At 39.9% G+C, this 11,104-nt stretch overlaps 2 protein-coding genes across 4 annotated transcripts; one reads left to right on the forward strand and one right to left on the reverse strand.

Annotated features, from left to right (window-relative positions):
• The first annotated feature begins 1,538 nt into the window (after positions 1-1,538).
• LOC135608732 (probable BOI-related E3 ubiquitin-protein ligase 2) lies at positions 1,539-3,859 on the forward strand. Of its 3 annotated transcripts, XR_010485630.1 has the most exons (5): positions 1,539-1,864; positions 1,989-2,059; positions 2,161-2,522; positions 2,616-3,226; positions 3,358-3,859. XR_010485630.1 is itself a non-coding variant. In XM_065101776.1 (4 exons), exons 2-4 carry the CDS (start codon positions 2,011-2,013, stop codon positions 3,126-3,128), a joined length of 924 nt encoding a protein of 307 aa, XP_064957848.1. In that variant the 5' UTR covers positions 1,539-1,864; positions 1,937-2,010; the 3' UTR covers positions 3,129-3,453. The 3 variants fall into 3 exon arrangements, 2 of the variants coding, with proteins under 2 accessions (XP_064957848.1, XP_064957841.1); XM_065101776.1 differs by having other exon boundaries at positions 1,937-2,059; positions 2,616-3,453; XM_065101769.1 differs by having other exon boundaries at positions 2,616-3,453.
• A 2,976-nt stretch (positions 3,860-6,835) lies between these two features.
• On the reverse strand, positions 6,836-9,499 carry LOC135608743 (probable pterin-4-alpha-carbinolamine dehydratase, chloroplastic). Its single transcript, XM_065101782.1, has 3 exons — positions 9,006-9,499; positions 8,428-8,620; positions 6,836-7,161 (listed from the first exon to the last, which is right to left on the reverse strand). The coding sequence occupies exons 1-3, from the start codon at positions 9,372-9,374 to the stop codon at positions 7,070-7,072; spliced, it is 654 nt and encodes a 217-aa protein (XP_064957854.1). The 5' UTR covers positions 9,375-9,499; the 3' UTR covers positions 6,836-7,069.
• Between the last annotated feature and the right edge of the window lie 1,605 nt (positions 9,500-11,104).

Genomic DNA, 11,104 nt, shown 5'->3' on the forward strand with positions numbered 1-11,104 from the left:
TTAAAATATTATTTTGAGCATTCGACAACTCTTCAATCGATTCATGGTGTGAAAAATAATACGGACAAAAATAATTCAAAAAAATTAAACCGAAAAAGGCAGATCAAAAATATTGTTTTGTATGTATGTATGACGAGATCCTTTAGTGTGAAAACTAATACAGACAATGACAATTCAAAAGCACGCGTTGATTCGCATATGTGGCCGCAAATTGCACTTTGAATTGCTCGTCTTCTTTGGCAAGAATAGAGATGGACGTCATTGTTTTCGATTAGGCATCACTCTCAAACTAATACACATTCTATCAACCAAGTAAGATTAAAATTAGGTCGAAGGGTTTCATCTCCAGATGCCAATTATCATAGATAGCAAACAGATCAAAAGGAAATAAAAGTTGTTTTTGTGATTTGTCAAAAAAAAAAAAAGAAGACTAGTTTAAAGGAACAATTGGTTTTTGAAACCAACCTAAACGAGTCCTCTTTCATCTTCTACCACTGATCGTGCTATTTTTCTCATTCTATCGGATTTATAATTGTATGATTGACTAACTTGATCCTCTAATTTTTGAACCTAAAATAAATATTCTCAACTCTTTATTTATTGATTTTTTTAATAGCATAGGCTCTCATCCACTATATTCTAGAATTATTTTTTAATATTATTCATATATTTTTATTCGATTAATTGATCTATCTATCTAATTAATGTTCTAATAAATCGAAGCTTTGAATTTTTTTTCGATAAGGTGAAAGCGACAAAGTTGAGAGTCATGTTTAATTTTTTATCAGCTAAGCTAGCCAATACCTTCAAAACATTAATAGTCGATCAACTTAATGTTTGATTTGATTTGATAACTATGGTATATATTATCTTTGAAAATTTTTAAAAAGTTAGAATTAATTAAGAAAATCTATAATTAATCATCCAAATAAAAAAAATATATAAATTCTATATCCTGATAAAATTCAAAAGTTTAGAGATATATCATTATAACCAATCTTCGTCGTTTTGATGACATCAAAAATAATATCCATAATTCATAAATTGATATTTTTAAGTAGCCTTTATAAATTTAAATTTATACTATAAGGAATCAAATACTCAAATAAAATAAATATCTTATAAATTTTAAAAAATAATTTAATTTCGAATCCACCTGTAACTATGATTAGTAATGATCGATACGAATTTATGGGATGGATGGATGGATGCTAAAGAAAGTGATGTACACTGAGGATTTAAATATTCGAAGGATGTATACGCAAGACGTCCATTCTCTCTATTAAGCGTTGGAAGGACAAATACGCTATTTCCAAAGTTTCAAAGGATGAATCTGAAAAATCACCCCTCGTTTCCATTACTTGCCTCGTTATCCTTTAAGATTTGGAATCGAATCACAGCTTAATCAATTAAATCTCCGATTACGGGATGATTTAATGTTAATTAATCCCCCCCACCCCCAAAAACACAGAAAGAAAGAAAAGAAAGTTGAAGTGCGTACGCGTAAGGCGTGGGAGGGAGAGCATAAAAAGGGCGAAGTCCGTCTTCCTTTGATTTGTTCGCTACGAGCGCCTCTCTCGCTTTCTTCTTTTGCTGTCGCCTAAAAGCGTGGGTGGGTGCGAAACAACGGAGCGCAGTGAAGCGAAGAAGAGGAGAGGCCGAGAACCTGCCTGCCTGCCTGCCTGCCTTCCTTCCTTCCTTCCGTTGCTCTAATCATACCCCTTCTTTCTGCTTTATTCTCCCCTACTCTGCTCTGCGAATCCGCCTTCTTTGCTCGCTTCCTTCCGCATATATCTTCTTTATCGTCCGGTACTGCAATGGCAGTTCAAGCCCAATACCGTTCCAACGTTCTGCTACTAAATGGGTGGGTATCTCTGCGTCAAGCTCGGATTTTGATGATTCTTTTGGCCATCTGACTTTTGGTTTCTTTGCCAAGTTGGGTTTTTGATGGATGGTTTTGGTGATTTATGACCGGCGGGTCGATGCAGAAGCGAGCTGGAGGCGAAGGAAATGGAACCCCTTTTCCTTGATCAGTCCCTGGTGTTCTTCGCCAATGGAGGTGAGCCACCCGGGGTGGCTTCCGTTTCTGTTATTATCTCGATCGTTGTTGCTCTGCGATTGTTGTATAGGTTTCTGAGATTGGATGTGTTCCGTGTTCAGCGAATGGGAATCCGAGGAAGCGGGGCAGGGAGGTCACGAGCGTTCCAATGGCTTCGATGCCGCAGCAGAGCCAGCCTGTCAACCTCTTCTCCCTGCAGCCGCTCCCCGTCTCTGCACCCCTCCCGCCACCGACGCTTGTGAGCCTCGCCGAGCTCCGAACACTCCCCCGTCCCCTCGTCTCCACCGGCCTCCGTCTCGCTTTCGGAGACCAAAACCAGCATCAGAGCCAGAACCAGTCCAACCCGCTTCTATGTTCATCTTCTCCTGCTTCCTCGTCTCTCTTCTCCTCCCTTCTCTTCGAAGATCTCGCCGCACAGATCAATCAACAGAAGGACGAAATCGAACAGTTCCTCCACGCCCAGGTATACGCTCCCTTCCCTTCCTTCTCGGCCTCCTTGTTCTCACAGTCCCTGGTTTTCCTTTGGCTCACAAGCCTTGGTTTTCTTGTGAGGAAGGGAGAGCAACTGCAGCGGACGTTGGCAGAGAAGCGGCAGAAGCACTACGGGGCTTTGTTGGGCGCGGCGGAGAAGTCGGCTGCCCGGAGGTTGCGGGAGAAGGAGGCAGAGGTGGAGCGGGAGGCGCTGCGGAGCTCCGAGCTCGAGGACCGCCTCGCCCGCCTCCGAACCGAGTCGATGGCGTGGCAAGCCAAGGCCATGGCGGACCAGGTGACGGCCGCCTCACTCCACGCCCAACTCCAACACGCCGCGGCCACTGCGGCGACGGCGCCCCAGGGGAATCCGGGCGGGTGCGGAGACCCCCTGCCAGCCGAGGACGCCGAGTCGGCCAACGTAAACCCGGGCCATGCCGAGCCCGAGCACGCGTGCCGCACGTGCCGGCGTCGTCCAGCCTCGGTTGTGCTCGTCCCGTGCCGCCACCTCTGCCTCTGCGACGCCTGCGACGACACCGCCGAGTCGTGCCCCGTTTGCCGCAGCATCAGAACCGGAAGCATCCACGTGGTTCTCTCGTGAGCCCACGAGTCCCGTCACCGCCGTCCGCCATCGTTCACTGCATCACCCACCGTCCAAACTCCGAAAATTAAAAATATAATATAAATAACAAAAAAAAGGTTCCTACATATTTTTAATATATCCGATGGGATTTCTCTTTTTCGGTTAATTTATTTTTTTGGATATGAACAATTTTTTTTTATTGATGACAGTAAATATTTTTTTGATGTCATTTCTGTAAAAATTTCAGGTGTGTCGCTGCAAATGTCATTTTTTGGTCGTCGTAATATAATTAAAGGCCGTCGTGGAGTCTTCCGCGACCGTCAGATCAGGATCATGGAGAACATGGCACGACTTTTAACGCGATGAATACTAGACGTCTTCCGATCTCTATCCAAGACCGCCACCTATCGATCCTCAAGTCTCGATCTTCTAATCTTCCAAGTCCGACGTCTCAATCTCCCATTCTTCCAATTCTTACGTCTCAATCGTCTCCCGATAAGATCCCATATGTGATTATGATGCCCGTCCATCGTGGAGATCGAGGAGGCTAAACTATGAGAACTCTGACACTGTTCTTAACTTGGGGAAGAAGTGAGCATCAACTCGATTTCCACGGCATGCAGATGGAGATCACAAAGAACAAACGTAGCATACAAGAACCCAGTCAAAAGTGTCATGCTACGGCAAATACTTGTCATCTAACTAGTCTCGCAAATCCTAAACTAAGATCCCATGATTTAATAGGTTCATTGATCTGCTAGTTTGACTCGAAATCTCTCGATTTTAAGATGTAAGCATGCCATGGAGCACATCTCTCCTCCCTTCGATCCACTAATAAGAATCTGATGGGAGTAATCGTGCTGAGGTCTGACCATCGGCCATCGCATTAATGGTCGAGCTCGAAGGTGCAATCCATAGCTTGAAAGACGGGGAACGCACATGGCGTGGTTTGGATTGAATCAAGCAAGAGGGAAAGAAGCCCGTTCGGCACATATCATTCAATTCTTGTCCTCCCTCGGCTTGCTTCGCAAGGGGGACCTTCTCATGTGATGTCGGTCGTTAAAGGCACAAATAGTACATGATAAGACGACTTTTGTGCTTACTACAGCATGGATTGCTCTAACAAGTACTGTTACAAATATTTCTTTTCCTTTTCAGCACTATTACTACAATTCTTAGGATTAGGATCATTGGACCATTGATGCTACTTGAGGCAAAAAAAAAATGGTGGTGATAGTATCCTCCACTTTCGAGAGTGATTCCAATGAAATCACCAATGTTCTCTAAAACTCAAATGATACATAATGGAAGAAAAAAGGGAGTGATTCATAATCCCAAAGGCATAGACTCTTAAGAAAATAAAATCATATATTTACATTATAGAAACATATATTATGATAAAAGTTTTCTATTAGATGACAAATAACCCCAAAAGCTTAAGGTTTTAGGATGGCAGGATTTGTGTTAATGATAGATAATGACAACAATAACAGCAGGTGGTTGTGAAGAGTGTGTCAAAGAATAACAATAGTTTTCTACATCTGAATGATGTCACCCAAGTTCAAGTCAAATGCTGACAGGTATTCAGATAGATGGCGATACATCAGCTCAATCAATTTCCCAGTCAATCAAGTTCCAGGAATCCCTATTTGTTTTCCAGGTAGCAGGTAAGTCCTGCAGCTGAGATTAGGAAGATGCACAACTACTTTGTTGAGATCATCACAAGTCATCATTAGCAAATTAAGCTCAACATTTCTCAAGGACTCAGAAAACAATGAGCTAAAACTACTCAAAAAATTTGAGACATTAGAAAAGGGTATGAGAAATGGCCCACAGTTTATCTGTCCATTCAAGGATGCCAAACATCGAATAAGTACAACTTGTAATGGGGCAGGCTGATGAAGACATCAAACATCTTGAGTAAAAGGATGCATCAGAACAAGTTTATCCAAAAGGCTGAAGTTTGCAACTGAAACATCTGCCTCATCAAAAAACCTAATAATGGAGACAAGTTTTAAGCAGCTAACAGTTAACCTTCACCTGTCATCAGGACTGAGTCAATTAGGAAAATTAAAGAGTAGCCTTGTATTAAGAGAGGAACAATCATGGATATAACTTAGGCAAGAAGCAAGAAAAAGACTGCTACTCCATGTAACCATCACAAGGGGTCAAAGCACTTCTGTGACAGCTTCAAAAGCATGCAACACATACCTAACCAAAATTGTTCATGCATAGCATAAGTGACTAGAAGAGCACTTGAAAATTAACAATGAAAATATAGAAACTTGTGTGGATTTTTGTGTTGTAAAGTCCTAGCTTAATACTACATTGAATATGGGAGAAGAATCAGGTTGATTTACAGGCTAGTAGGTTAAACATTTTGGATTAGTGATTCAATATAGGTTGGATCATAAAAAATGGTGTTTGAATTGATCTAATATTAGATAGAAGGCCAAGTAGGAAAGTCTACCTATGACACCATAGTAGGTTTAATTCTATACTATGTTTGGATTAGATGAGAATCGAATTGATTGATGAGGCTAAATGAGTCTATGATCATTAATTTAATATTGAATATTTTGTGTCAATTGTTTAGACCTATCAACAGGTCAGTTCTCCTATGGAGTTGGCCATGACTTGCAAACATAGATTCCATACCTTTCCTATAGATGGTTCAACTACTATTTTGAGTAACTTGAGTGACCAAGGAACATATTAGATTGAGGTGGAATATTCTTATAACCATTTCTTGCTGTCCGATTAGATTCTCAAATATGACTTCATAACTAAACTGGTAATATGTTTGCAATGTCATTAGCAAGCTTGTTCAGTAATAAACAAATTAAGCTTCTGGACAAATTTCCATCACCAATACTATGAATAATGCATTTTAAACATCTTTGGACAACAACTCATCTTTGACAGGTCCTCCTGTGCCCCACCAAACAATATGAAAATTTGCTCTCTTCCTTCTTTCCTAAGTCATAATTTTTAATCTATCCTTGTATACAAAAATTAGATAGCTTTGTTATGCTGATGTTGATTACTTCAATTTGATCAAGTACAATTCAAGTTACATCATTGAAAATATTACAAAGCCATGGAAAGTTGCACTCACATACCTCCTATATGCTCTATGAAAATGTTGGACAAACTTCAAGAAGGATGTGGCTAACAATTTGTTCAAATCATATTCACAACAAAAATTACTATGGACTAATAGGCCTAACAACAGAGAATCTTATCACCAGCTAATGATTGAATAAAACCTTAGAAGTTGGCTAGATCAGTCTGCAAATGACATTAACAAGCTAGGATTCCAACAAGTATTCATCTATCTATGTAGCTATTCCAAGTGCCAAAATTATTCAACATTATACTTGCTGCTTACAATGAGTTGTAAAGTTGACTAATGTAAGAGTTAGACCATAGCAGTACCATGCAGAAACCAAAGAGAGACACTAAAGAGAAAGTTCCTTTAGTCATGGAAGAATTAATTCGCCATAAGAATACTAATCAATATGTTTTAAACAACATGCTAGCCAGTGATCAGAATAAGTTAATGCATAATTCTTCAGTGGAGGTACCAAAAAAGTTGAGAAAAAAAAGAATTTCATTTTCTAGGCAGAGATGGTGGACAATGCACTTTACAATATTAATATTTCCTTGTTCTGTTTTCTGAGAATGAGGTAGCATCAACAACCAGTAACCTATGATTCAGCTCATGATTCAACCATATCGAATTTCATAAAATCAAATTTATCATGCAACAGTTGACCGTCATTTACATTAGAAGTGGTATCATGAAAGATGCTGAAGCTTGAACTCAAGAATCTCGTCAGAAACAGAGCAGAATCTTGAACAATAATAAGAATTGAAACATCTTCCATAATTGGTTGCTGTTGTAGGAAAAATGTAATTGTCAAATACTCCTGAGAATATGATGGCATATTCCATGATTATGCCCATATCCTCTTCTTTGGAAGAAGATCTAGTGTCTTGATCTGATCTATTCTAGCTGCTACAATAAAGTCATTCATACTCAAACCACCTGCAAGCAATATAGAGTCAATAAAGTTTGACTTGAGGAGTTAAAGAAAATAATTGCTTTCTTCAGGAATTATATTATCTTTTTATCTAACATCGGCAATGAACATGACAACAATAGCTGTGTAGGATAATCTAAAAATAATGCAATAGAGTTCGTGAGAGCATTGTTGGTCCTCTTAAACAGCAGTTATGCCCTATCACCATTCATGCCTGCATTGTGCAGCAGCAGCCCTGACGAACATCTCAACAATGCTGAAGGGAGAAGGGGAGGCCAGAGAAGAGGATATCAATCTAAAGGAGAACAACTACATAATCTATTTCGATGGTTTTACTTTTCCTTCAATTGGTTTTATTGAAGTGTGCAGAATAAAAATAAATGCATGCATGCAGAATCCAGATAACAACTAAAGGAATATGCAAATAGAATTATTTTCATTGGCAATTTAGTAAGAGTTGTCCCAATCATCATATGTGCACACTTCCAAAATGCAATTGTATTGTATTTTCATAACAAACTTCCTGCCCAATATGGCATATAGGTAGTAAAACCAAACTTAACCAAAAAACACAGTTCATGATGCCTGAAAATCGAACATATAGGACAAAAGAAACAACTTTGCCTATTTCATATAAATAACCAAGTAACCAACTAATGAACTTGGATTACACCTACCAATTCATCATTATTCAGACTATGAAGGCCAATATTTACCAAGGATCAAGATTGAAGTTGCCAATTTTGATGATAGCAGTAAATTCTGTAAAATTAACAACGGAAAACACTATCCAAAAATATAAAAAATTGAAAACTTTATGTCATATGCAGCATATACTGCAACAGGCATCAAATTCAAATTTGATGATTGACATCTAGTAGCCATCCAATAAATTACTTGGAGAAAATTATATTAAATAAAATGATCAACGTAAACATACCCACAATTTCCAAGTGCATCTCAAGTTGTTGCTAACAAAACAAAAAAGAACGATGACAAAGTGGCAGTCTATATAAAGTGTGCTGTGTTAATTAGATAGACAAGCCAACACTACAAATGTTGCTAAACTACCAGAGGACAGTATAAAAAATTCTAGATGATCGCTAGTGCGGGCTACAAATATATCCTAATACTTCAAAGTGCTGCATGAGTAATGCCAATTTATCAGCCAAGAATCAGATTCAATCACCTTTTCCAGTGGAACAAGCAAGAAACCAACTAACAAGGAAATAGGACACCGATATGCACAAAAGAGAATTTTGTATACCCACCTATTGAATTTGTCCAGAGTTCTGCTCTAACTTGATTGGGTTGTTCCAAATGAAGATTAGGGAAATGCCCTGCAACTTCTGCAACGCAATAAATCCTAGTGATAAGCTGCACTCCACATCCATAATCTCTCACCTTCCATAGGCAGTGGATTCTTTTCCCTCCATCACCATCCACTAGCCTCCAGCCAACCACCTGGTTAATCCAGATAAAATCTGAAGCATCCGGAGAAATGTAAAACAACTAACTTTAGGTAGGGTTAAGTGAAACAATCAAGATTTCTCAAGTGATGTGTCATGACCCGGTGTGATGGAATAATTGACCTTAAAAGCTGAGTCCAAAGAAATCAGCTCTCGATTCTTAAATTGCCAATTTAGAGAGGGAAAAAAAATCATACAATCACGATAAAATTGACTCAGAACAAGAGAAGTTCCTTGGTATTCAAAGACAAATTCAAGGTTTGGATTGCCTTGACCCACGGCTCTTCCACGCGGAGAGAGCCAAGGGAAAAAATTTTCTTGAAGATGAAACCTTTGAACTTCAAGATTGGAATTTCTCGGAGAGAGAATTCTCGAGTTACCTTCTTGAGGAGCTTCTCGGCGTCTTCAGTCGAGATTGGAGGCTGAGAGGAAGAGATGGGCTCGCAGCTCATCTGGGCGAGGGAGAGGGCGGATATGTTGGGGATTAAGATGCGGTGCATCGTGTCGGTGTTGCCGAGGACCTTCTCGCAGAAGTTGCTCTCGATCTCCTCCGGGAAAGGGTCGCGGGCGCCGAAGTCGCCGAGGAGGTCGGCACCCTGGGCGAGAAGGCGGAGGTGGCCGCGGCGCCTTCTCGAACTCCATGAAGCGCTATGGGAGGAAGATGGGAACGCGAGGGTAGCGCGGCCGTGGAGGAGAGAGTTGGCCGATGCGAGCGGCGGCGCGACGAAAGAGAAGGAAGCGGACGCCATTACTAACAGACGGCTACCGCTTATCGGATAGCTTTGGGGAAAATTTCTGACGTTTGGGGTAGCGTTAGCGGAACGGACTCGATGCAAGTATCGTTACACGAACACAATACTGACAAGTGGCGAATCATAGCCACAGGATGACGCTTGTGGTCGCGTTAGGGGAAGGATTCAACGGACGCATAAAAGAACAAAAGCAAAAAAAGAGATGAATCATGGCCACAATTTCAAGTGGGCAAGCAAAATGCAAGTATGGAAATTGTTTGGTGAACAAAACTGCTAAGTACTGATAACGTATTCTTTAGATAAAACTGGAGAAGACAAAAGGGTTTTGATATGACATATTTTGATATCATCCACGTGAAACTTCAAGTTTAATGTGACATGTAACACATGTGACAGACGGTCGCTCGTCATTCCCTCTGCACGAATGATATCATCACGGTACACTCGTCCCAGAAAGCTCAAGGAGGTGTCGTGTGGTGCTGATTTGTGTAGTTCAGTCGGCACTCGTATCGAAGCTTAAGCCGAGTGCCCAAGAAACCAACCGTAATTAATTAACCCGGTACGATCAACTCATCCTAGTAGATATAAAAACTAACCTTCCTTGATCAGGATGGGTGGGAATACTCAACTCCCCCTAACTCTACTTAATATTGACTTGAATTTCGGAGGGGTCAAGTTGGGAAATCCTCATCCCGACCTCGACCTTTGTATAGGAACCGATAACGAAGCAACATCAACTCGTCGAGAGAGAATCACACTTGGGAGACGATGCTTGGACCCAACCCAACCCGACGTTGACACCATTCGCGTGGACACATTCGGGACTGGATCAAACCGTGTTGACACCTCAGCCGCCCACGACATAAAGGTTCACCAACAGATTTAATATTATTATTATTATAGTTTTCGATTATATGATGTAATCAAGTTTCATGCAAGATTGTTTCCGGGGTTGTGCTCAATAATGTGCATTCAGACGATTCAAAAAGTTCTCATCAAAGTAATTCGTCAACCAAGCGATGTATCTTAGGTTTTTATAATAACTTTTGGTAAAAAATTCTATAATTTATGAGATAATTAAATGAAACCATCGAGTATTACTCAAACATGAAAATTGATCGAACAATCAAGTGTTATAGTCAACATGGTCGTGTGTCATATTAATTTGGCAAGATAGTTGGTCGATAAAGCGTCTAAATTAGTGTCAAATTGATGATAATATTACATTTGATTATCTGTATGTTAGATTATCTCTATTATACCTTAACACACGAAGGGTGTGGGAGGATATAACGTCATTCCAAGTGGATGATTCAACCATGTCACATGTTCATTGTGTTAGAGATAAAGGATGTTTCATTATTGAATCATGCTTCATAGCAAATAATAGATGCTTTATTGTAGGGTTTCGACTGCGTTAACAAATAATATATGCTTATAGCCAAATTTGATCGTGTTAGGATATAATCAATGTTTTATGGCCATATTCGATTATGTTAGAAGACAATAAACACATCATGGTTCAACATCATCAAAAGACAATATGGATGCTTCATCACATCATGAGACAAATACTTTATGATAAAATTTAACTAAATTAGGAGATAATAAATCCTCTATGTCAAATTCAACCAAGTAATAACACAATATACATCATGCCATCAACATTCCAATGAACTAACACCACTATATCACGCCACCAACACCTCGATGTTGAATTGTTATGG

This window comes from Musa acuminata, chromosome BXJ1-2 (assembly GCF_036884655.1).
Source record: "Musa acuminata AAA Group cultivar baxijiao chromosome BXJ1-2, Cavendish_Baxijiao_AAA, whole genome shotgun sequence".
Classification (NCBI taxonomy): Eukaryota; Viridiplantae; Streptophyta; class Magnoliopsida; order Zingiberales; family Musaceae; genus Musa; species Musa acuminata.

Excerpts from the sequence above, each read along its gene's own strand:
- LOC135608743 (XM_065101782.1), bottom strand. The coding sequence starts at position 9,374 with ATGGCGTCCGCTTCCTTCTCTTTCGTCGCGCCGCCGCTCGCATCGGCC. Across the intron at positions 8,621-9,005 it reads CCGAGAAGCTCCTCAAGAAG|GTGGTTGGCTGGAGGCTAGT; the intron begins GTAACTCGAGAA and ends TGGATTAACCAG. Across the intron at positions 7,162-8,427 it reads ACTCTGGACAAATTCAATAG|GTGGTTTGAGTATGAATGAC; the intron begins GTGGGTATACAA and ends TATTGCTTGCAG.
- LOC135608732 (XM_065101769.1), top strand. The coding sequence starts at position 1,818 with ATGGCAGTTCAAGCCCAATACCGTTCCAACGTTCTGCTACTAAATGG. Across the intron at positions 1,865-1,988 it reads AACGTTCTGCTACTAAATGG|AAGCGAGCTGGAGGCGAAGG; the intron begins GTGGGTATCTCT and ends GGGTCGATGCAG. Across the intron at positions 2,523-2,615 it reads AACAGTTCCTCCACGCCCAG|GGAGAGCAACTGCAGCGGAC; the intron begins GTATACGCTCCC and ends CTTGTGAGGAAG.